General features: G+C 38.2%; 1 protein-coding gene across 4 annotated transcripts in view; it reads left to right on the plus strand.

Moving 5' to 3' along the window:
- VIT (vitrin) overlaps window positions 1–26,905 on the plus strand; it is a 147,219-nt gene that overhangs the window by 13,879 nt on the left and 106,435 nt on the right. For all 4 annotated transcript variants that reach the window (XM_072634156.1, XM_072634154.1, XM_072634155.1 and 1 more), the window contains exons 2-3: window positions 5,127–5,196; window positions 16,079–16,144. In XM_072634156.1, coding sequence (XP_072490257.1) covers window positions 5,166–5,196; window positions 16,079–16,144 — 97 coding nt within the window. In that variant the 5' untranslated portion in view covers window positions 5,127–5,165. The remainder of the gene's footprint in view (window positions 1–5,126; window positions 5,197–16,078; window positions 16,145–26,905) is intronic.

The raw sequence follows: 26,905 nt of genomic DNA on the forward strand, positions 1-26,905 counted from the left end.
CACTGCACTACCTAGCTTCCCATTTGTTAAGCACTAGGAATATAAAAACAAGAAGAAAGAAAAATAATCCTTGTCCTCATGGCTCTTGCATTCTAAGGAGAGAAGACACCATGTAAAAGGAAGCTGAAAAGGTGTAAAGAGGAGGAGAGGAGAAATGAAGAAGGTACCTGATAGGGGGCATGGTATAGAAAATCTGGAGTGCACTTGCAGAGGAAATAATAGCTGGCGTTTGTGCAGCATTTTAAAGTTTGCAAAACACTTTTACAAATGATTATCTCATTTGGTCTTCACAACAATCCTAGGAGGTAGGTACTATTATTTATCCCCATTTTACAGATGAGAAAACTGAGGTAGAGAGAGAGAAATTAAATCACTTGTCCACAGTCACATAGATGCTAAGTGTCTCTGGAAGGATTTGAACTTGGGTATTCTTGACTCCAAGTCCAGCACTCTATTTACTACAATACCTAGCTGCCTTTATATTAAATTATATTCCAATGTATTATGCTATTAGTATATTTCTCATTTCCTGACTCAGTTGTCAGTTTCACACAAGAAAGTTTCTGTGCTAAACCCCAGCTACGCCTCAAAAGAAAAAAGGGATTTTATAAGGCAGAGGAAAGGAAGAAGTATATTACATGGATCAGGAATGATCAGAACAAAAACATGGAAATGGGAGATGAGGTGTAATGTATGAAGGACAGAGACAAGGCCAGGATGGCTGAATCACAGAGTATGTGATCCAATAAGCCTGGAAAAGATGGTATAGGGCTGGGTTGTATAAGCCTTTAAAAACCACCAGAGTTAGTATTTTATTCTAGAGGCAATTGTAAGTCACTGGCATTAGTCAAGTAGGGGAGTCACATCTTTGGATTATGTTTAATGAAAATTACTTCTGCAAAAGCCTGTAAAATAAACTTGAGTGGAAAGGGAATTGAGGCATGAAAACTAATTAAGTGGCTATTACAATAATCTAGGCAAAGGGTGATGAGGGTCTGAAAAGGGCAGTTATTGTGTGAATGGAAAGAAGGAGAAAGAGAAAAAGCGAAGAAAGAATGTGGCAAAAGAGAGACTGGTGATATGCCATCATGATGCTGGCCTCAGGTGGTCCCTCCAGTCAGCCAGAGAAATTTAAGTCAATCCCTCATCAATCAAAGGTTTCATATTTCCCCTAGATATTGCTGACTATGAGCTTGCAGTATCTCACAAGGGAAGGGAGCATAGTAATCCGCTGCTTAGCTTGGCTGGACCAAATGCTAGCAGTGTACCCCCGAAGCAGCTTTATGGCCATTCTGTCAAAAGCATCAAAGCTAGCCTCTAGTATGTCTCCCATATGTTTTCTCCCACCTCTCCCAATATTACTGGGCAGTTCTGGGCTCCACTACCCACTTGTTATTTCTAACACTCTACTAGAATAAGGATTTCAAGATACAAGTGACAGTTTTTATGATAGTAATCCTCAGAATATCAGTTGTTCAGGTGAAAAACAAGTATTTCTTGAGTGTATTCAGCATGGCACCAGGTCAATACAAAACATAAGTTATGGTTCTTACCCTCTAGAAGTTTATAACCTAGTTTTAGAGATAAGACAAATGAAACAAAAATGAATGAAAGAATGTAATTAAATTACTTCTTCCATATCATCATATATGTATATATATATATATATATACACACGTATATATATACCCCTTTCTTTTCTCACTACCATCACTCTAATTCCTTAGTGACCTCTCACCTAGATGACTACATCCTCCTAACTGATCTCTTTGGCTTCAGTCTCTCTACATCCTACACATTGATCCTCAACTGACCTTAGAAGATACTTTAACCATGTTACCCTTATTATCTGTCCCCCCAAAAAAACCTTCAATACTTTCCTAATGCCTACATAATGAGGTACAAACTCCTTACCTTGCTATTGAAGAACCTCTGCAATCTAATTTCAACCTACCATTCTAGCTTTGTCTCTTGTTGTTCATCAAACATGAACTCTCTGCCCATTCAGCTCACCATTCTCTGAAGATACCTTGTACTTTCCTACTTTATTACATTCCTTCCTTCCCATATAGAATGCCATCTCTAGTCCTTCCACCTATGAAAATGCTGTCCATTCTGCAAGGCCAAGCTCAAATTCCGCCTTCTCTTAGACCATCCCAGCTTGTATTGTTAGTATTTCTTTTTCACTTCTAGCTGTCTTCCTCCACTGAAATGCTATTTAGATACCTCAACGTAGGATGGTATCAATCAGAGAGTCTTCAAGGTTATTTAAATAGAACAAAAACTCTGGCAGGTCCTACCTAGTTAGACAAGATTTGAATACTGGCCTAGCCATGGTCTATATGTGTATCACCCAAGGACTGGCCTAGCTAAATCCAGAAAAGACTGAGCAATAGAATGTTGGCTACCAAATGAGAATTTTTTTAATCACAGGAACTGAAGCCCCATCTCCTGAGACACAGAGAGATGATTACTTGTATTGATAGGAGGATTAGTTCTCATGTCATTAAAATATTAAAGTATGAGATCAATAGTTCTCAAATGGTGTTTGTTCTCCAAATGTACCATGAGTTAAATGCAACTTACACATGCGTGAGTCTCCCCTAGATGGTATAACATCTTCACTTATAATCACTTGTACATGCACAAGTCTCCTTATTCTACTATAATATGCCATGATTCCTTTCAACGAAGAATAATCCTGTGCTACAAGAAAAAAAAAATCAGAATCACTGTATTAGGCATCACATTTCCATATTTTATATTTTACTTGGTATCCCCTTACTCACAAAATGCCATCACAGTACCTTAGACATAATAGGTCATCAGTAAATATTTATTGTTTTCATGTGCTATATTTTTCTCTCATTTTTCTCATATATTTAGTTGTTGGTTGTTAAATTGTGTAACACAAGCTAAAACTGCTCCAGAAGTGAATTTACATATTTGAAGCATACTACTTTGCCAGCACTGATATACACATACCCATAACAGTTTTGCTTTGCATCCAGGTGAAAAAATTTCGTTTATAGTTCTACCCACCATGTCCTAAGACAATCCATTTCACTTTGGGGCAGCTCAACAGTAGAAGTTTGCCATCTATGGCTGGCTGACCTCCCTGATCTTGGAAATGGAAAAGAATGGGAACTTTTCACATATTTTGAAGGGTGTATTTCCATTTCATGTTTCTGTGCAAAGAAGCAAGTAAACTAAACAAAAAATATAATGAGATAGAGTTCTGCAAGCATTCTGATTACACCAAGCACAGTGGCCCTGGTCAGGTTCCATCACTGGTGACTCAGTACGCTGATGTTATCTCCTCAGGGCTTAGAGAATTTACTGGAATCCTATTTATTTTTATGTATCCATCTAGCATATGAAAGATCAAATTTCATTTCCTAGTCACATCCTGAAATCCCAATGGTTTTAGGCAAACCTTGCAACTGGGCCACTTAAGTCCAAAGAAAACCTTTCTGAAGGAAACATTCTCTCTCTCCCTCCCTCTCTCTCTCTCTTTTTCATCTCTCCCAATTTCTCTATAATATGTTAATGTTCATACATCATATATACATTTTTTCTTTCACTTCAAAATTCCATTTCCTAGGGGAAAGGATAACATAACCAATAAAGCAAAAATACTTACCATGTTCATCAGCAGAAGTGGATTGGGAAAAGAAAAGTGCCAGGATAGGGAACAGTTAGGCCTATAGAATTAATTTCAAAGGCAAGTTGGAATTATTTTGACCTACTAAGTATGCAAACACTAATTTCTTGGATTAATGAAGGCATATGAGAAATACATCACAATAAAAATTTTTACAAAACACATCATAGATCTCCCTGTATTGCACTGAATCCCAAGGCAGATTTTAATGGCTTCATGTATATTTTGAGACTAATGTCTATTAACTAGGCATCATTTAACTGAAGGTTACTAGCCTCCTTCAGGGACTAAAGCTTATCAAAACTCTATTTGGCAGAGTTTAGCAAAGTGGCTTGTTCTGTTTGGTTTAGCCTTGTCCCTTAGACTAATTGTTATTGTTTTTAATACTATAAAAAGCTATAATCAAGAAAGATTCAATGGAAAGCAAAATAAATCATAGTACTTTAGGGTCAGAATTCCCTCATTTTACAAATGAAGAAGTAGAGCACCAGAGAGATGCAATGAGCAATGCCCTGTCCGACATCCTACGTCTAGTCAGTATCTGAGCCATGATTAGAAGTGTAAATGCAGTATAATCCAAGGAAGATCCCATGCTGCCCTAAATCTGTGGTCTTATGATCCTATTGATTTTCTGATTCCTGATTTGTACATGTAAGTAACAGTAATAACTGATATTTACAGAGTGCCTGTAAGTACTCTATACAAAGTTCTTTATATACGTTATCTAATTTGGTCTTCACAACGACCTTGCGACGTAGTTACTATTGTACAAAAGAGAGAACTGAGGCTGGGTGTTCCAGCGACTTGGCTATCCTATCTCTGGCAACTAGTAAATGTCAGAGGCAGAATCCTGATCCAGGTCTTCCTGACTTGGAGTCCAACGCTAACCACTGCCTCATGTGACCTGCTCTTATATAAGTAATGGGTTCGGTATAAGTAAGGAGTGGCAAAGGTTCAAGGAGTCCCTAGCTCAGAGTTTTGAACACCAAACAATTTGAAAGGCATGGCAGACCACCATAGAGCTCACCCACCTAATACATTTGCAGACCAACAGCCCCCACCCCACCCCGTGCTGGCAACTTTCAAGATAGAGCCCCAAGACACTCCCAGAAATAAGCACAGCATCTGACTGGCCAATTTCCAAACCTGGTCTGGTATTTTGCTGAGATTGACTTTTTCCACTGTCTAATTGTTTGGTCCAAGGAAAGGACAGGGACTCAAAAGAAGTGGCAAAGAGGCTGATGGCTCCAGTTGGCATGTCCAGCTTAGGATAGCTACTGTGTGTGCCAGGAACACAGGCCATCTGCTATCTCAGCAGGACACGTACAGGAGGACACAAGTTGGGATCCTGGGGCTCTGGAGGACAATGCAGAGTGATATAGCTGATTCTCTGTCATTAAGTGAGTTGAAATTCAGAACTTCTGGCTGAAATGTTATGGTGTTTTTGTTTCTTCCTCTCCAGGGTGCCATTCTGATATTTATAGGAATTGCTGTTCTCGCTATGAAGGCATCTGTTATTGAAATGTTCCTTGGTAAGTACTTTTATATGTGTGTCTGGATACGCTCATAACATTTTCCTAAGAACTGAGGGGAAAAAAAACAAGCCAAAAAAGTTTTTAAACTAAAAAATATTGCACAAACACTATTGTAAGTCTTTTCAAAATAAACATTCTTGGAGAAAGTTGTAAGAGAGAATGCTAACTGCATATCTGATCAGTTTTATATGCTATTCATCTACCTACCCAGAAACAAAGAGTCACAATTGTTGATTGGTTACTTGATTGCCTGGACTCCAATTTAGTCCAGCTAATGTTCACAGGGCAGCACATTTCTAAGTTAAGGCTCTGAAAGTCCTTTTCCTCCCAACCCAGCAGTCCATTTATTTATAAGGATACATCCACCTTTCAGTAAACGTTTATTAAGTACTTACTATGTACTAGACACTGAAGGAGATCTAAAAATAAATTAGGCATAGCTTCCTATGGGCATAAGTGCCTACTGGGCAGCAAGGTGGCACAGTGGATAGGGTGCCAGGCCTAGAGTTAGGAAAACTCATCTTCCTGAATTCAAATCTAGACCCAGACACTTGCTAGCTGTGTGACCCTGGGCAATTCACTTAACTCTTTTTTCCTGTGTAACACCACAAGTCATCTGTAAAATGAACTGAAGAAGGAAGTGACAAACCTCTCCAGTATCTTTGCCAAGAAAACCCCAAATGGGGTCATGAAGAGTTGGACACAACTGGAAAACTACTGAACAACAAAATATCTACCACCTCAAGGAACTTATGTTATGCTGGGGGAAACAGCATATACACAGAAGCAGAACCCAAGTTAAAAATCTGATGCCCCCACTTATGACTCAATTTCCTCCTCTTTAAAATGAAGGGGTTGTCTGAGGTACCACCTCATAGTTATCAGATTGACTAATATGACAGAAAAGGAAAATGATAAATGTTGGAGAAGATGTGGAAAAATTGGAACACTAATGAATTGTTGGTGGAGTTGTGAATTGATCCAACAATTTTGGAGAGCAATTTAGAACTATTGAGCAGTTTAGAAAAGGGCTATAAACTGTGCATACCCTTTGATCCAGCAATACCATTTCTAGGTCTGTATCCCAAAGAGATCATAAAAAAAGGAAAAGGACCCACATGTACAAACATATTTATAGCAGCTCTTTTTTGTGGTGGCAAAGAATTGGAAACTGGAAACTGAAGAAATGTCCATCCATTGGGGAATTGCTGAACAAGTTGTGATATTTGAATGTAATGGAATACTATTGTTCTATAAGAAATGATGAGCAGGAGGACTTCAGAAAAACCTGGCAAGTCTTATATGAACTGATGCTGAGTGAGTAAGCAGAACCAAAAGAACATTGTACATAGCAACAACAACGCTGTGAGATGATTAACCATGGAGGACTTAGCTTTTCTCAGCAATACAACGATGCCAGACAATTCCAAAAGACTCATGATGGAAAATGTTAACCACATCCAGAGAAAGAACTATGGAGTCTGAAAGCAGATGGAAGCATACCATTTTCCCTTTTTTTTTTTTTTGCTTTTTCTTTCTTATGGTTTTTCCCTTTTGCTCTGACTCTTCTTCCGCAACATAATTAATGAGGAAATATGTTTAACATGATTGTACATATATAATCTATATCAGCTTGCTTGCTCTCTGGGGAGGAGGGAGGGAGCAGAGGGAGGGAGCAGAGGGAGGGAGCAGAGGGAGGGAGAAAAAAATTGGAACTCAAAACTTTACAAAAATGACTGTTAAAAACTATCTTTACATGTAATTGGAAAAAAAATAAAATACCATTAATTTTTTTTAAATGAGGAGGTTGAACTGGATGGCCTCTAAGGTCCTTTCCCACACTAGATCTACAATAGTATTATATATGCTATAAGGCAGAGAGTAATACTTTTACAGTGGCTATCCCCCATACCCTGAGTGTACTCATTCCTTGCCTCTCCCTTTTAGAGTCCCTGGATTCCTACCCAACTCAGCACGGACACCATCTTCTGCCTCATGCCTTTCCTGATTCCCCCAGAGACCTGTTCCCTCTCCCCACAAACTATTTTGTATTCATTCTGTGTAGCTCTTTTATTTACTTATGCATGGAGAGAGGGTACTCCCACTCCCCAATTAATGTAATCCTAGAAGGCCCACACAACTGGATGGAATCAATCAATCAAAAAACTGGTAACAAGTTATGAACAAGTCCTTAATAAATTTGGGAGGAAAGAAGTGCTTTGATCTTTGAATTAAGATAGATGATAGCCACATACCTTGGGACTGGCTGAAAGAATCAGACACACTTCTTGACCTATGTATAACACAAGTTAGTTAAAAAAAATCTCAATATGGTAGGAGGGCCTTGAGGAGTGGTCAAATCCAGTGGTAATAGCCTCCTGAGAGGTAATTGCTTTTGGTGGGGGAGGCAGGGAGGAGATCAAGTTGTTCTCCCTCAACTCTTACCCCTGTGAAGACTTTGTGGATTTCAAAAGGTTAGAAGATCTGGAGTTCCTGTCAAAATCCATAGCACTATTCCCACCTGACAACAGCATGTGCATAAGGAGCTAAGAGGGACAGGAAGGACAAACTGGAAACACAGAAGAAAGGCCAAACAAGGACTCTGTGAGGGTACCAATGCCCACTTTCTGGCCCAGCAGAGAGCTATACCTAAGGGAAACTTCATGGGGCTTCTACAAAGGGAGGAAAGTACTTACAGTAAGCAGAAGCACTGAGTTTACCCTTTAGCTGCATATGGTCTCTAAATTTGAGCCAACTCTTTCTAAAGATCTAGCATACACAAAGGGAAAATTGTCCACAGTTGGGGATGGGGGGATGTTTTTACAACAACTCTTCTTGCTAAACCTGCTTAGTAAGAGTGAATACTCATTTTCTAAAAGTTAATTAAGTCTGGCTTATAATCAATGGGACAATATAAGAGTAGGGGCTCATTAGTAACAGTATTAGAAACCCCATCTCTCAGGGCTTTCCCTATAACCTTAAGGGATTAGGATTTAGCTTGCATATGGGGACGTGGCCCATCAATGCAAGTGGGAGTTTGAGAGTGCACTCAGGGCAGTATATATATATATATATATATATATACACACATTGTCTACTCCCATTTCATATTAGAATGTAAAATCAGAGACTAGGTCACTTTTGTCTTTCTATCTTCAGCACTTGATATAGTGACTAGTACACAGTCCATGTTTAATAATGATTGACTAAGGCAAAGGAAGGATTCAGACAAAGTGCTCTAGGAATATTAGAAGTTAGATAATACTTTCACCTGGCAGGTAGGGAAGGAATTAAAAGACTTTGAAGGGCACAAGATTAGGAAAGATGGGAATATAAAGAGAGCTCATTCCAGGCATAGGGGAATAGCCTAGACAAAGGCAGAATATGGCATGCGGAGCTTGGGGGACAGTCCACTTTTGCTTAATATAGAATATATAAAGGAAAACAAAGTGAAGTAAGGCTAGAAAGAAACTAAATTTTAGGACAGAAGTGAAGGGACTTTACTCAGAGTATCTGAGGTAGGGACCAAGAAGTGCATAGAGAAGCCCTAATTAGGTATCTCAGAGTCCAACACATCCAAGGCACCCATGATCCAGCCACAGACTTCTACTTTCATTTAACCTAGCTAGGGTAGCTTACTCAGCACTACCCTGCCTGGCCAGCTCCTCTTTATAACTCTATTGGCTTCCTCTGTCTAAACTCCCTCACCAGTGATACCCTCTGCCAGAGGCACCTTCTCTGTACTATGAAATCCTAAGTAGGATCTTACTGTCCTAGGGTATTCAGAACCTGCACCAGGTATCCCTCTCTCTATTCCTAAGGGGTGAGAAAGAGCCTAGGTCTCAGGAGACCCTCTCTGAGGCTTTGCAATTTGGCCTGGGACTAGTCTAGATTATTAGATAAACATTAAATACTGGCAGCATACCAGTGATTACTCTGGGCAACAAAAGAGAAACCAATCACCTTTTGACCCTTTCAGAAATGCTAACTCCTCTTCTTATTTAAAGACAATACTGAAAGTACAATGCTCACACATCTCATAGCCATTCACCCAGGAAACTTTGCAAGTGGTCCCCTAGCATTTCACGTTTGTCACCTTCTTCAACCCTGTCAATTAACACCTACATTTCACTTCTTAGTACCTTTAGTCATCCTAACAAGAGGAAGACAGAAGGAGGTAGCTCTGATCAGTTGGTGGGATTTTTGAAAAGGCTTTCTGTCTAACCCACTATCTCTTCACAAACACATCCCACAATGATCAAGACAAAAAAGGATCCCTCCTCTTCTCTCTACTCACACACACCCTCACCTCCCACCTCTCAGCCTGTCTTTCCTGACTTCTTTCTTTTCTTCTCTCCCATCCCCTGCTCTCCAAGCTGTCCTTGATGCTAAGGTCTTGTCAAAGATTAAAGAAAATATGAGGGACAGGGAGATCAGAGTCCAGCTCTCCAAAGCTAAAGTCTTTCATAAATGAAGATTTCAAATAATAAAATAATATAATGGCTCTTTTTTTTTAAAAAAAAAGATAAGGACATATATTCATATGTGTATTTATATATATACCACATGTATATATGTATGCCTACACATATATATGTATACATATACATATATATGTGTGTGAATTTTTATGACAAGCAGACCTTTAAGAGGTAGAAATAGAGATAGATATGCATATGGATATGGATGTAGATATGAATATGGATATGGGTTTGGATATGGATATGGGTATGGATGTGGAAGGTCTGTTTGTTATAAGGACATTGCAAGACCATAAACTTAGAACTGTAAGGAAGCTCCAAAGTCAGCTAATCCAAACCCCTAATTTTATGAATAAGGAAACTAAGGCTCAAGGAGGTTGTGACTTGCCTATGTTCAGGTGATAGATAGTAAAGTAAGTATTTGAATCCAGGCCCTGTGACTCTAAACCAATCACTTTTCCAATGAGCCATATAGCCTCCTTTTCCAGGAGAGAAAGATAAATAGCCTTTACACCTAGAAGAGAGCTTAAGTATCATCTAGTCCACAAGTTTGGCCCCAAAGAAGACATTAAGAAAATGCACTTTCACTATTTTGGGAAATGTGGGGGACTATGGGTATGAAACATTACATACACTATCATACTCCAGTTCTCTGTGTGTTCATTTTGCTGAACTGCTTCCCCCTCCACTTCTTTTTGAGTCCTTTTTTTTTTTTTTTTTTTTTTTTTTTTTACAAAGGATAGGTCAATGAGTAAGAAAGGGCAAAATCTTGTATTCTGAAATGTGTATGATGCAAGAATAAATGACATCAATAATCATTAAAAATAAATGAAAATGATCTCTAAAACCTCTTCTGGCTTTTATATTATCTAGTCTAACCCGTTCATCTTAGGGATAAAGATGTTAGTCTTTGAAGATTTATAATAAAGGACCTTTGTTTCAAGCCTGGCTCTACAACTTACTTACCATCTTGGTCAAGCCACAACTTCCTTGAAGCTTAGTTTCTTCATCTACAATGTGAAAGGATTGGACTAGATGTCCTCTGACATTTAAATCTATAATCCTGTGATGTAGACTGACTTTTATTGGTCAGTGCTTTCAGTTGCATCCTACTCTTCATAATCCCATTTGGGATCTTCTTAACAGAAATATTAATCTTAACAGAAATATTATCTTAACAGAAATAACAGAAAGAAGCAATTTGCCTTTTACTTCTCCAGCTCATTTTACAATTGAGGAAACTGAGGCAAACAGGGTTATGTGATTTACTCAAGGCTATATGGCTAGTAAGTTTCTGAAGTCCAGATTTGAACTCAGGAAGATGAGTCTTTCTGACTTTAGATCTAGTGTTTTATTCACTGCACCACCTAGTTGCCCCAAGGACGATATGGTAGCTCAAGCTGGTTATTGGCAAACCCAAAACTAGAATTTGTATTTTCTGACTCTAAATCTAGGATATTCTCACCAAATGCTGAAAAGCATTTTTAAGGGCCTAGACCTTCAAAATTATCACTTATCATTCTAAATGATGTCACATGAAACTGTTAACTAAGTGTTTTACAGATGTTTAATAAAATTGCTATCTTTTAGGTTTCTATGTTGTCCCTTAACCTCCCTTCTAAATGCTAAGAAGTATAAAAATTTTGTTAATTGAATGTTTAATAGATGCTTATCAAAAATAGCATATGTTTGTTTTACATAGGTCAGGTTGATGACCCATTTCTGTGGATAGAAGTATAGGCTCCAGTTCAACCCCTTGGTTTTACAGAGGAGGAATATAAGGGTAAATGTCACTTTTCTTATATAGTTCATGCATTAGGACCCCTCCCCTGAGCAATATATATATACATCTATTTATGTCTGTTTTGTAAGCCTTTTATAAGAGAGGAAATGGGATATAGTGGCAAGGTCGTTATACTGGGAGTCAGAAAGCTTGAGGTCTAGTCCTGACACCTTCCCTAAATTAGCTGTATGAAGCAGAACAAGTCATTTCAATTTTGGAGCCTCATTTTCCTCATCAGTCAAATGAAGGAGTTAACCTAACTCTCTCACCTTTAAAATTCTATCACTTGGAGTATCATTTACAAATAATCTTCACCGAAATCAGTTGTGGTCAGTCAGTGAACTAGCATTTATTAAACACCTGCTATGTGATAAGCACTGTGTAAGGACTAGAGATACAAAAAAAAAGTTATTAAAAAAAAGTCCCTGCTCTCAAGGAGTTCAGAATGGAGGCAATATGCAAAACAAAAAACCAAAAAACCAACAAAAAACTATGCACAGACAAAAAAATAAAACACAGGATAAATTGGGAGGAGCGGGTAATCTAAGAAGGAGGATGCTAAGATTAAGGACTGCGAAGCAGCATCTTGTAGTGAAAAAAGAGAAGGATTCAGAGCCAAAAAGACTTCTCACAATACTGGGGTTCAATTTGTACCTCTCACACATACTAGCAATGTGATCCTGGGCAAGTAACTAAATTTTTCTTTGTTCTAGTCAACATGAGTTAAAGATATAGTACTGATGTACACTAGTAGAGAGAGTTTCCTCATCCAGGATTTGACAATACCAATGAAATCACAGGTCCAATGCCTGCCAGAGAATTTTGGAATCAGAAAGAACATTAGTGATCATTTAGTCCAACTGTATCTGAAAAGAATCCTCTATGCAATATACCTGACAAGTGATCATCCAGCCTTCTTAATACATTATTCCTGACATCAAGCATAAATCTGTCTCTTGGCAGTTTCCATGCTTTACTCCTAGTTTTTCTCCCTTCTCTCCATCCAGTCTTCTCTTTTCCAGGTTAAATATCCCCAATTCTTTCAAATGATTTTCATCTGACATGAATTCAAGATCCTTTGTTACCTGGTTGCCTTTTGGCGGGGGCATTCTCTATAAATGTCCTTTCTAAAATGAATTCAAAACTGAGTACAATAGTGCAGATGTGGTAAAGCAAAATAGGATTATCACCTCCTTATTCCACAGCCCAAGGTCAAATGTAACCAAAGGTCAAATTAACTCTTTAAGCTGCCATATCACACTATTGAGCCATATTATTTATTAAAAACATTTATCGTTATCTCCATTTTAACATATTATGGATCATAGCTTTAATGTATTTAGAATCATAAATTTAAGGCTAGAAGGAACATCTAGATTTTATTCAGTTCAAATCTTTCATTTTATAGATGAGAAAACAGAGACTTGAGATAGTAAGTGATTTATCTAAGGTCACACAGGTTGTAAGTGACAGAACCAAGGTCTTGTATCTCAGAATCCAACATTCTTTTCTCCATACCATGCTGTCTCACAACACCAAATATTTGGCTATAAACATAAACCAATAAGCCCTCCTCCTTCCATGAGACAATGATTTCTGAAAATAAACAGCAATAAGTCTCTCTTCACTGCTAATAGTTCTAATGGCCTCAATATGACAAGTTTTTAAAAATTTGTTAAACCGTCCTAGATATATTTACTCTTCATTATATTCTCCTAGGTTTCTAGCCAGAGTGGCTAAAGGATGCTTATGCAATTTGGAGGCACACACACACACACACACACACACACACACACGCCCCTTTCCATCATCAGTAGTGAGGAGATTGCTTTCAGATGGGTCGCCACTTTGAACATTCCATCCTTCCATTAAACACTGGCAACTCTGTCACTGTTGCATAGGCTCAGCTGGGCCTCTTAGAAGAGGAAAAATTAGGCCGATTTCCTTTCATCTCAACTCCACATGCAATTCACCATCTCCAATTTAGCAAGAGAGTTCTTATAGAGGAAGGATGAAGAAAGATTTGCTCTAGGGCATGAACACATTAGGAGGCCTTCCCTGGTCAGCTAGCTGCCTGAAGATTAGTTTCAAAAGAGTCTTTAATTAATAAGCCTGAGTTGCTGAAGTCAGAGCCAGTATCCCACCAAAAATAACAACCCAACTTACCACTACTGTTAAACTGAATCCAACCATGAACATTTTCCACCTGGAAGAATTTCGGTGACAAAATCTGAGTGATCCTGGGGGGCAGAGGATCTTAAAGAAAGTACTTTCAGTTCTAATGATAGCAAGACATAGAAACCACAGGCAACAGGAGTGCTCCTAGAATGAGATTCTCTGTTTTTTCAGTGACCACAAGGATGGCAACTGATTTTTCCCCAAAATCTGGTATAATTTCACATGCTTAGCTCCTTACAGAAATTTTTTAGAAACATTCATTTAGTACTTGTTTCATTTAAAATACATGCTAGAATTCTATTTTTGTAGTACTCATTCAATTCAATGCAGTAAACGTTTATAAAATGCCTACTGTACACTAGACCCTGAGGAAAGAAAAAAAAATCTAACACAGAAGTTGCTCTAATGAAACTTGTGTTTGATCATGGGCAAGTCATTGAACCTCTCTGGACCCCAGTTTCTTCATTTCTAAAAGAAGGGTGTTGAACTATGTGGCCCCTAAGGTCCTTGTCAGCTCTAAATCTATAATCTAATAATCTAATGGAAAACATACCCACATATCACAGTTTTACAAGGGAAAATAAGGTAAGGGCAAAGGAGAGGTCCAGATGAGTGCTGTTTGAGGAAGACATGTGTCATTTTCATTTAGGGGAGATGGGGCAAGTGAAGTCAGGAAGGGCTTCTTGGCATTTGAGTTGAGATTTGAAGTATAGATTTCCACAGCTGGAGATGGAGGAAGGAAAAGACTATTTCTCCCAGGCATGGGGGATGGTGTGAGCAAAGGCACAGAGACTGGCTAGCACAAGACAAAAAAGAATGGAGTATTTTTATTTGGCTAGAAGAGAGAATTCATTGAGGGGGATACTATGATATAAGATTCAAAAGGCTGGTTGCAAACAGGCACTAAGTTTCTGAATGCCAGAATCAAGAATATATGTGTATGGAACTATGCCCAAAGAGCTATAAAACTGTGCATATCCTTTGATTGAGCAATACTGCTGCTAGATCTATATCCCAAAGACATCCAAAAAAGGGGAAAAGGACATATTTGCCCAAAAATATTTATAGCAGCTCCTTCTGTGGTGGCTAAGAGTTGGAAATAGAGAGGATGTCCATCAATTGGGGAATGGCTAAACAAATTGTGGTATATTATTGTGATGGAATATTATTGTGGTATAAGAAATGACAAGCAGGGTAATTCCAGAAAAACCTAGAAAGACTTGCATGAACTGATGCATAGTGAAGTGAACAGAACCAGGAGAATCTTGTACATATAAACAGCAATATTGTTTGATGAAGAACTGTGAATGACTTAACTATACTCAGCCATATAATGATCCGAGACAATCCCAAAGGACTCATGATAAAGCATGCTATCCACCTCCAGGAACTGATACTACCTGAATACAGACTAAGCATGATATTTTTCACTTTCTTTCATTCTTTTTTTTAAATTCAAGTCTTCTTGTGCAAATGTTTTACATGATTGCACATGTGTAGGCTATATCAGGTTGTTTACTATCTCAGGGAAAGGGAGGACGATGAGGGAAGAAGGGACAGAACTTGGAACACAAAACTTTTAAAAATGTTTATAAATTATTTTAACATTCAGTTGAGGAAAATAAAATATTATATTAAAAAGAAAAAATAATCTGAGTGTGTATATATGTGTATATATATTTATATGTATATATGTATACATACATATACCTACACATATATACATGTCATCTATCAATTTAATTTCTTCCTCATCTTAACTTCTCATACATTCCTATTCCTCTATTTCCTTAGGCACCCATCCCTTGAACTTTGTTCAGTATTTGACACTCTTGACTACCTCCTTATTGATCATCTATTTGCCACTGGCTTCTATGACTTAGCACTTTCACAACTCCTTCTACCTCTCTGATAGTCAATTCAATTTTTAAATGTCTAGAGCTTGGAAGAAAAGATTAAATAAAAGATATATTTTTTCAAAGATTAGATAAAGAAAAAATGTTTAAGTTGAATTGAAAATAGATTTTATAGTCATCAACATAGAGATGGTAGTAAGACTGGATAAGATCCAGACAAAATTCTAGAATATTATTAAATGTTTAGGTTTATGGGAACTTAAGGAATGTAAGTAATGATCACTTAGGGCCACCACATCTTCATCAAGAGCAGGTCATACAGACTGAACTCAACACTTCCTAACAATTACAACCATACAAAAGTCAAAGAGCATTACCAGGTGGTAATGAATTCTCAACTGAGGGAGGCCTTCAAAAAGAGGTCAGATGACCGATCGTAAGGGACATTAAAGAAGGGACACATTTTCATTTACAAATTGGACTAGGTGACCTTTGAGATCCCTTCTAGCTCTGAAACTGTGTGATTAGAGATAGTATTTATGCAAAATGATTCTAAGCAGCCTTTTCTGTACTTATTCTAGTATTGTTGCTGATTGGAACCTCTGGAACTAAAGAAGTCACAAAAAAGAGTAAAAAGCCAAAATTCTGTAAGTAAAAAATAATCATTTCTATTATAAAACTGGTTTTGCAGTGAGGGATATTACACTGGGAAATTATGAATTTTAAGCTTTATGTTTAATCATTTTTTCCTTGGAATTTAACTCTTAATGACTCTAGGGTAGTTGATATAACATACGTTATTTCTCTGGAAAACTGGAAAATGCATATCTGAGCAAGCTCCCATAGCTCAACTAGGGTACAAATTTCTCAGATTTTGCGAGGGTGTCTCCCACTTAGTAGCCAACTTGAGTCTGAGGAACTACAGAAACTCTTGTTTTGGCCTAAACAGAGAGCTCCTGGGAAGGTAGCCTGTTAGCACATCCAACAGCTATAGCCAAATCTGTGAAAAACACCCAGCTAGGGAAATGGGATGGGAGAGGTTAGGGAAAGCAAAATACATTTATACAGTAGAGAATTCATCATAGGATGAATTGGAAGGAACCTAGCGGACCATCTAACCTCCCAGTTTTCTCATTTTATAGATGTGGAAAGTGAGACCCAGAGAAATTGAACAACTACCCATGATCATACAGGTAGTCAAAAGAGGGATTTCAACTGAAGCCTTTCAGAGGTAGCTCTCTTTCCACCATACAAGAATGCCTCTCAGAGCTGCATAAAAGGATCCAAAGCAAATATCCAAAGGGGCAGCTAGGTGGGGTAGGGCAGCTTGGTGGCACAGTGGAGAGAGTGCTGAGCCTGAAGTGAGAAAGACCTAAGCTTAAAATCCTTCTCAGACACTTATTAGGTGTGTGACCCCAGGCAAACTATTTAACTCCCTTTTGCCTCAATATCCTCACTTATAAAATGGGAATAATAGCTCCTATCTCCCAGGGTGGTTATAAGGATTAAATGAGATAATAATTGTAAAGCATTTAGCACAGTGGTAACTGGCACATAGTAAATGCCATGTGAATATTACTTAGTATTATTATCATATTGTTATTAATACTATTATCATTATTATTTAAGATCTTGTGGTTATTAGAGACAAGGACTAAGGGAGAACTGTCTTTAAATTTTCATGAGAATTTTAGCTTAAGGAGAGGGGCTGTTCATTTTTATCCTTGTATGCCCAAGTGCCTGGCACATAGTAGGTGCTTAATAAGTACTTGTTTTATTGAATGAGCAAGACTGAAATTTGAGGTTCATTATTTTAGGATCAGTTCTCCCACTGATTTTTGTCATCAATATGTCTTTAAATGGAAAAATTCATCATTTGAAATAAAAATAAGAAACATCTTCTATACCCTTAAGGTCTACATATAGAACTTCCTGATGGAATGAGACAGAACTGACCTAATACCCTGAAATGCTAATAGGACCTAATTGTAATTAGTATTTCTTGTCAGGAACCAGAGCCAGGAAGACTGGCCCTGGGGCAGATATTTGAAAAACAATGATTGGGTTAATATGGAAACTAACATACTACTGAAGCATTCTGAATGAGGAGATTATATTTTATCCTAGAGGCAAGAGGGATTTAGTGAAGACTTTCAGACAGAGGAGTGACATGGGCAGACTTATGCCTCAGGAAGATGATTTTGGCAGGTGTGGAGGAAACATGGCGCAATGGGAAGAGCACGAGATTTGTTGTCAGAAAACTTTGGTTCAAAGCCCAGCTCTGCTACTGACTGACTGCTTGTTTAATCAGGGCAAGTCACTTATGTTCTCTGGGTCTGTTTCATCCTTTGTAAAATAAGATGGTAGGACTAGATGATGCCTGAGCAACCTTCCATTTTTAAATCTAGGATCCTGTAATTCCACACTGCAGCCAGAGTTATCCTTAATCACCAATCTGATCATGTCATTATCCTACTCAATAAACTGTAATAGCTCCCTATTACCTCTATAAACTTTTCTATTTAGTTTTTAAGGCTAAAATGTTCTCTAACCTATCTTTCCAGTTTCATTGTCCATTACTTCCTCTCTTGCACCCTGCAATCCAGCAAATAGGGCCTTCTCTATGTACCTCATGCATAGCATATTATCTTCTGTCTCCATGTCTTTTCATTGGCCATCCCCTCTACCTGGAATGTACTACCAGCTCCCCTCTACCTCACAGAATAATCTCTCTCTCACTTCAAGACACAACTCAAGCACTACCTTCTATGTGAAGCTTTTCCTCATTCCCCCAACTAATAGTGTACTCCCCTTCTCAGACTACCTTGTACTTAGTTAATTTGTACTTATTGGCATTTATTCTCTCCACAATTACTCTCTATATACAGCTATATGGAACTGTCTCCCATGTTAGAAAATAAACTCCTTGAGAGTAGGGGTTGTTTCATTCTTTATATTTACATCCCCAGTGCCTAGAACAATAGGTATTTAATAAGTATTTGGTGATTGATTGATTGCTGCTTTGAAGGAGAGATTGGGAAGGGGAAAGACTAGAAACAAGAATATCAATTAGGACACTAGTGAGATAGTACAGGTAAGAGTTGATGAGAGTCTAGACCATTGTGCTGGTTACATAAGTGAAGATAATAATAATAATTATTATTAGCAAAATAACTAATTATAATTAATAACTATAGTAACAATTTTAATCTTAAATTAATTAATAATGATTATGAAGCTAACATTTATATAGCACTTCAGTGTTTGCAAAATGCTTTACAAATATTATTCATTTTACCCTCACAAGAACCCTGAGAATTAAGTGCTATTATTATCACCATCTGGAGAAACTGAGGAAGACAGAGGATATGATGTGTCTAAGGTTACACAGCTGGATTTGAACTCAGGTCTTCCTTACTCCAGGTTCACCTTTATCCACTGTGTCACTTAGCCACAAATGCAAAATATGTTGTGGAAGTAGAATCAATAAAATCTGAGAAGTAATTGGATATGGGAGTTAAGGAAAAGGGAAGATTTAAGGATGCCTGAGATTGTGAACCTACATGACTTGAAGAAACATGAAATTCAGAGTAATGAATCTATGGAGAAATATGATCAGTTTTGTTTTGGACATGTTGACTTTGAAATGCCCACAACACACTAAGGTAGAGATATGATACTAAAACTCAAATTAGAGACTGGGCCTAGATGTAGAAATCTGAGAAACAAAAAGAGATAAAAAATGATGATTCACCAAAGAATACTGAAAAGTACTGATGAGACAGGCTGAAAGGAGAGGGCAGTGTCATAAAAGTTGACAAGACAAGACAAGAGTATTTGAAAGCAGAAGGTGTTCTACAATGTCAGGTGCTGCAAAGAGGTTCAGAAGGATGAGGACTGAGAAGAGATCACCAGAATAAAGACTAGGAGAGAGCAGTTTCAGTCTAAGTGACAGGGTAGGAATCCAGATTGCAAGGGGCTGAAAAGGGAGAAGTGAGAAGAAGGAGACAATGGGTATCGATGACTTTTTTCTAAGATTTTGGTTCTGAATGGAAGAAAATATAAAACATAGTAAGTGAAGAAGATGGTACGGTCAGGTTAGACTTTTTAAGGATGAAAGGAACCTGGGCAGGTTTGTAGGAACATGGAAGGAGCCAACAGATTAAAGATGAGCAAGAGTTAGAGGCATTATTAAGGGAACCATCTTTAGCAGATAACAGAATCATAGGTTTAGAGCTGAAAGAGACCTCAGTAATTATCTGGTCCAATCTCCTCATTTTATAGATAAAAAAATAGGCCCAAGCAGATTAAGTTGGGCAAGTAACCTGCATGAGGTCACACAGAGACGAAGTGACAGACCCAGGATTTGATTCTAGGTTCTAGGAATACAAATCCAGCCCTCTTCCTACTACATCATGCTATGTAGATGGACAGGGATGGGATCAAGGACACAAGTAGAATGAATAGTCTTGGCATGGAGAAGGGCCACCTCTTTCTCAGAGACTGAAGGAATGAATGGGGGACACTAAGCGGGATTTTGAGGTATAAAATATGAAGAAGGGAGAGCTCATGATGGGTGGCTTTATGTTTTTGTTTTTTAAGTGAGAGGCAAGATCTTTTGCTGACAAGGAAAAGAGAGAGATAGAATAGGAGGCTTGAGGAAAGAAAAGAAGGTTTGAAATAACTGCTCCAGGGAATGCAATTGAGAGTCAGCAATGGAACAATAAAAGGACATGATGAGGACCTAGCAGAGAGAGGATCATATCAGTTTGGAGTGGACCTTATCATTGTGTCCTTTCCTCACTCATATTCAAAATATCTTGAGATAGAGTGGAGAAAGAAGAGATAGTGTAGGTAAACCCAGGGTTGGAGAATGGCAAAGCAGGAATCTCAATAGGATATATGGGCAAGAGATTCAAGGGTAGAAGAATGTGTATAGGTGAATTGATTCAGAATAGGAACAAGACTGTGAAGAAAGGAAAATGAAACCATAGCAGGGGTAATGGACTGAGAAGGATAGAGTGACTTGGCTTCAGTAAGAATAAAATCTAGGTTTAGGAGAAAGGCAGCAGGGGAAATGGAAGGATGGGAGGTTAAGATTACAGAGAGAAGTTTCAAAGTTCTGGATCACGGAATTAGAACATTTCTCGGTGATATTGGAATCAAAGGTATGACCATCCTAAAGTTACATTCTCATTGGAATGTAAGCTTAAGGGCAGGGACTGTTCAATCCCTAAAGTAAAGGGTTTAGACCATGGAAGGTGAAGAAGATTGTGAATTGGAGACCAGGACATTCATATATGTTGTGGGCAGTTAGGTGTCCTATTGGATAGGGTCTCTCCAGGCCTGGAGTCAGGAAGACTCATCTTTCTGAGTTCAAATCTGGCATTAGACACTTCCTAGCTATATGATTTTGGGCAAGTCACTTAATCCTGTTTGACTCAGTTTCCTCATCTGTAAAATAAGCTGGAGAAAGCAAGGGCAAACCACTCCTGTATCTTTACTAAGAAAACCCTAAATGGGGCATGAAGAGTCAGACATGACTAAAAAAAACTGAACAGTGATATATATGGAAGTTCTCTGCTATAGAGCAGAAGTTTGGAAGAGAGTGCCGTGAACCAGGTAATAATTTCCTTTGAGAAAGGGGAAGAAAATCCTGGGGGCTGGTATAGCACTGGAACAAGGATCGATCAATCAATCAAGTATTATGTACCACATACCAGGCACTGTGCTAGGTTCTAAGGAAACAAGAACAAAGTATAACACAATTGCTATTCAATAGAAGCTTACATTGTAATATATACATATAAATATACACACATATGTATATAAATATACATATAAAACAAAGTTAATAATTTTATATTGTATATTGTATTATATATATGGACTATATAACATATACATATAGATACACATATGTATCTATATGTATACACACACACAAAGTTGTTCTGGAGGGAGGACACTAGTATTAGAGGAAACAACCAAGACTTCATGAAGGAGGTGGTGCTTGAGCTGTATTTTAAAGATAGAGAAGGACTCTATGAAGCAGAGGTAATGGGGTGCAGGGGGCAGCATTTCAGGCATAGGGGATGGCCAATGAAAAGGCATAGAGACAGGAGATCTGTGAGGAATAGAGAGAAGGCCAGTTTGGCTGGATGGAAGAAGGTAAGAAGGAGAATGATGCCTAGTGAGACTGGAAAGCTAGAGATTGGAAAGTTGTATGGGGCTTTAAACGTTAAGAAAAAAAGGAGTTTATATTTGATCCTAGAGGCAATAGGATGCCAGAGAACTTGGTTAGTAAAGGAATCACTTGGCCAGGTCTGAGCTTAAGGAAAATTACTTTGTAGGGTAAACTGAAGTGAGGAGAGACTTGAGGCAGCAAGACTAATTAGAAAGCCATTGCTACATTTTAAGCAAGAAGTGATGAAGGCGTGGACTAGGATGGTAACTTTGTGAATGGGGGTGTTGTGGAGGTATTGATTGGATATGTGGGATGAGTGAGAGTGAGGAGTACAAGATAATGCTGACATTATCATCTTAATAGATAGGTATTGAAGGGTGTTGTGAACCTCAGAGGAAAAGAGGTTGTTGAGTGATAGCCACAGAGGGAGGGTCTGGAAGGGTTATTGAGGGTTATGTCTTACCCTTGCCCAAGTGTATTCAGTGAATAGGTTGTGGGGTGAGAAGAATGAAAGAACTGCTCCAGGGATGGCCAGGGTTGTGGTACCTTTTAGGGGAAGCCACGCTTCTTTGATCTCAGAATGACGGGCAACATATGAAAATAAGAGGTCTAAGAGGAAGAACTATTTATTAATGATAGGAAAAGGTTTCTAAAAGATACAATAGAAGAGGTTAGCAGAGAGGGAGGAGATGGATGAAGATGAGAGGGTGGAGAGTTCATGCTGCCTCCAAGAGGTTCTACAGAGAAGTGATTACCAATTCCCTGTCCCTGACAGTGTTTGGGATTAGAGCCTCTTCCTCTCAGAACTAGAGATGGAAAAGGAGAGGAAATAATGGTTAGGGTTCCCTTAGTGGAAGCCCCTGATTGTCTGGGTGCTCAGAGGTAATAGGTAGTCACACCTCTGTTACAAGAAAGAAGTAGACCCCAGGGTAATAGGTTCCCAAACAGAAGGAGGTCTCTAAATTCAGGCCTCTGAACAGGCTGAGGATAGGTCATCCACAGTCATCAGTCAAGTGGCTCTTCCTTGGCTTCAGACTCTCAGCTCCTAGCAAGGTACCCAAGTTCTGAATGGAGAATTGCCACCCTACTCCTAGAACCTAGCAGGCCAATGGCAGTTCCTACTAGCATTAATACTTTCCTGCTATTGCATAGATGCTCCCACCATTCAAGGTTCTGTTCCATATTGGTTGTCTACACCTGTGACTCAGGAGCCACTGAGGATAGAATAGGTACCTAGCAAAATTCTCAAGTGGAGTTTGTGGTCAGTGACTTGTCACCTGCCTTGTTAGTGCCTGCTCAGGGACTAAAGTTGGGGACCTCCTTCTCCAAAATACCCAATGTCCTGGAGTTTACTGCCTCTCTGCCCCAGTCATTGCCAAGGTGCTGCATTCCCCTTCCTTAGCACCCTCTTTCTCCTCATCTCTTAGATGCCTATCTTGAGCCCCCTTCCCTAGATTCAGTAATTTCTATCTATTAAAGTATTAACTAACAAGGCTTAGTGACTCCTAGGGTTTGGGAAAAAGGTTAATCTGGGTCTCAGACTCCACTCTGAAGGAGCTCACAGTCTAAAGAGGGAGACACCATACAAAAAACTATGTACGGACAAGCAACACCCAACATAAATTGGAAATAATTAGCAGGGAGAAATAGTATGTGTCAGAGGCAGAGCAAGAAAAAAAGTCCTGCTAGCTTTCTTTCCAATATTCCAAACTGTTTCCATTTAATAAAGGATTCTTGACAACTGAAAAACCTTTAAAACTCAAGGGAGTAAAGTTCAGTAGTGGGGTGACTGGCAATAAAATTGATATTTTGAAAAAGGAGGCTTAGCCTGGGGCCTTTAAAATTATGCAACACAAATAGCTCTCTACTCTCCTTACTAGTAAGGTTGCTCAGATCTGACGTGACTCTCAGTGATGTGATGATGAGAGTTGTCACCATCTGTGCCTGTCTGAGCTCTCTCCCACTTTGCTCTTTGTTCTCCTTTCTCTCTTTTCTCCTTAAGTACTTTCTCTTATCCTTCCCCTTTCTCCCTTGCTTATTTCATAGCTTTGCTAGTGGTTACTCTTGGCTTCCACAGACATTAGGAAGCACTAAGTATGGCACTCTGGGCTAGTAAGATTGCTGAACTAATGATACTAGAGAGGGTGTCAAAGATTAGCCAAGGGAGTGATCTATAAAGTGTCAACTGGAAAAATCCCCACCCTAAAAAGGTAGAAACAAGGGAGGTAGATGGTCATCAAACTGGTCCCAAGACCAACTGTATGCACCCATGGGAAACATGAATTTATACCTTAGCTGTTGTGTACCCATAGCCAAACAAAGTAAAGACTCTCTCTCTGCATTATAGAAAGAGGCTGTGTAAAAGAAAACCAAATTCTAAGTAACTGTAAAACCAGTAATGTTCTTGGAGAACAGATAATGAATTATATTTATGTCCTCTCTGCCAAGACCCTGGAGACAACTAGGGCAGAATTTCATATACGTTGTCAGATGGGGTTATTGTATTAATGGTTTTTGATGAACTGTTTTTCTTTCTTACAAAGGAGAGTTGGGGTTTAGGTGAGGAGTTATTTCCAGAAATGACTTTTAGGTAAAGATAAAAGGCATCAATAAAACTTTTTAAAAATTAAATCAAATTTTTCAAAAATAAAATTAATTTCATCCTTTTCAAAGATGGCTCTACAAGACTTCTAAAGTTACTTATGCATTTCAGGCCAATCGATAACATTATCTACAAATGTCTAATTTCCATTTGAATGCGCATGAATCTACTTAAGCAGATTCAAACATTTGGCCAAAATGTGGTTATATATTTTTTTCTGGCTTGTTTAAGTTGAAAACTCCTAATTTAAAGGCTTAGTGTGATGTTTTTATCTTTATGTAATTTTGTAAGGGTTATAAATTTTAAATATTAAATTCACTGATCTATAGACCCAAGACCTTCTTCTTTTTTTTAAAAGTCAGTTCTTAAAAAATGTGAGCCACTTAGCCCAAACTAAAAGTCTCATAAAAACACATAAATCATTGCCACCAAATATACATCCCAAAGAGTCTGAAGGAGAGCAAATAGTTTAACATTTTCATAATCTCTCTCATGGTCATATTTCATGAAAGGAATCCCCAAAGTAATCCAAAAGGCAATGGAATTAACCCAAAATAATACCTATGCTATCCCAGGGCAGGGTGGTGTAATCTATAGTATGTTGACTTTGGAGTCAGTAGGGGATCTGGGTTTGAATCATGCTTCTGGTACTTATTAGCTATGGGATCCTCATGAAATCACTTAATCTCTCACAGCCTCGGTTTCCTTATCTGTATCGTGGAGCTAATAATACCTGCAATGCCTCCTTAAAGGTTTGTTGTAAGGGAAAACATTTTACAATGTGATTTTTTTGGTCAGTAGAATAAATATAATACTCTTCACACATCTTAAAAAGCTACATAAATGTCAGCTATTATTACATTATCTTGAGGTCAATATCAAATGAAAAATTCCACAAGTGTGAAACAATTAAATCAACCAACCAGTAGTCAAGTCTTATTTTCTGCAGTTTCTGTTGCTCCCTCTAGTATCAAGCCAAACTTATCACCCTAAGGGACTGTCAGATTATTTCACAATCATCTGTCCAAAGTGTGAAGGCCTCCCAAGGGAAAAGCTTTTTTCCTCTCTCTCATGACCCAGAAGATGGGGGAGCCATAGTCCTGGGGCTTAGAATCTTGGCCAGCAATCAAGAAAAGGATGTCAGGGAAGATGTGTTTACTTGCTGTGGGAAATCCAGGACTTGCTGAAACATTGGCATGGTATTAGGAACTTGGTACATGAATAAGTCTTTGGTTCCAGAATGCTGGTAGCTATGTGTTACAGTGAAGAAAATGCTGAACTTGGAGTCAGGAGAAGCCCCAAGTTTATATCCAAATTCTAGTGTTTATTAGTTGTGTAATTGTGGCCAAGTCACTTACCCTCTAAGCCTCAATTTGTGTCCCACATATATTCTAAAATCATACAAGATTCTGTGACAAAGGCAATCTTAAATATAGTTTGTGAATCCAGTGATATCAGGAATCCAGTGAATATCAGCATCAAAAAAAGGAAGAAAACATGGAGTCACATGCTCATCTAAGGTGTTAACCATTAAAAACCAGTGTTATTTAGGATGGTTGGTGCTGGGACCAAATATGAGCTATTTCTTATCAGCGATAAGATTCTACAGTTACAATCTAGCATGGTGGTTAGAGAGCTGGTCTTCAAGTTAGGAAGACCTCAGTTTAAATCCTGCCTCTAGCAAACATGGATATTGACCCAGAGCTAGTCTTTTTGTTTGTATAATTAATTTATTTGTTTTCAGTTTTCAGTAATCACTTCCATAGTTTTAAATTTTCTCCCCCTCCCTCCCCAAGATGGCATGCAGTCTTATATGGGTTCTACACATACGTTCTTATTAGACACATTTTCACATGTGGAATACTGGAATAGAACATAAGACTATGAAGTCAGGATATCCCCAGTTCAAATCCCACTTCAGACACTTACTAGGTGTGTGACCTTGGGCAAGTCATTAACTTCTCTGTGCCTCAGTTTCCTCATCTGTAAAATGATGGTGTTGAATTTGATGGACTATGTAATCCCTTTCAATTCTAAATCTATGATCCTGTCCAAAAGTAATAATATATTCATTGTATCCTTCCTGGGAACAATTCAAAGCCTCACATGTGAATTCTGCAATCATTCAAAAGAGATAAGCCTAATCATAAAAACAAAGTAAATGAAGATGCTTATCATCTATACCACAATGTGAATTTGGATGGACAGATTTAGCCAGGAAGCCTTTTACAGGCATTTTTTTTACAGTAAACCACAAATGAGAAACCTAGAGAATATTAGATCTGGTTAAAATTTTGTTTATTAATTTCATGAAAGAATTTTCCTTGGAAAAGCAAAATGCAGCCTTTATCAGATGAGGTGTCTCTCATAGGTATATAAAAATTATACAATTTCCTGACCAATTAGATTATGGAGATATTTTTCAATAATCTTCTAAGTATTAACATCAAATGAGGTACCTGTTCATTGAAAGTATTCACTAGTGTTACAGAATATGCAGGCACATCACTGTGATTAGACTACTGATCTTAAAGACCTGTGTTTGAATCTTACCTCAGATCCTGTTTTTTCCTGAAATTGTAATTGCCGTGATACATTCAGCAATACCTATTTTGTAGT

This window comes from Notamacropus eugenii, chromosome 1, assembly GCF_028372415.1.
Source record: "Notamacropus eugenii isolate mMacEug1 chromosome 1, mMacEug1.pri_v2, whole genome shotgun sequence".
Taxonomy (NCBI): Eukaryota; Metazoa; Chordata; class Mammalia; order Diprotodontia; family Macropodidae; genus Notamacropus; species Notamacropus eugenii.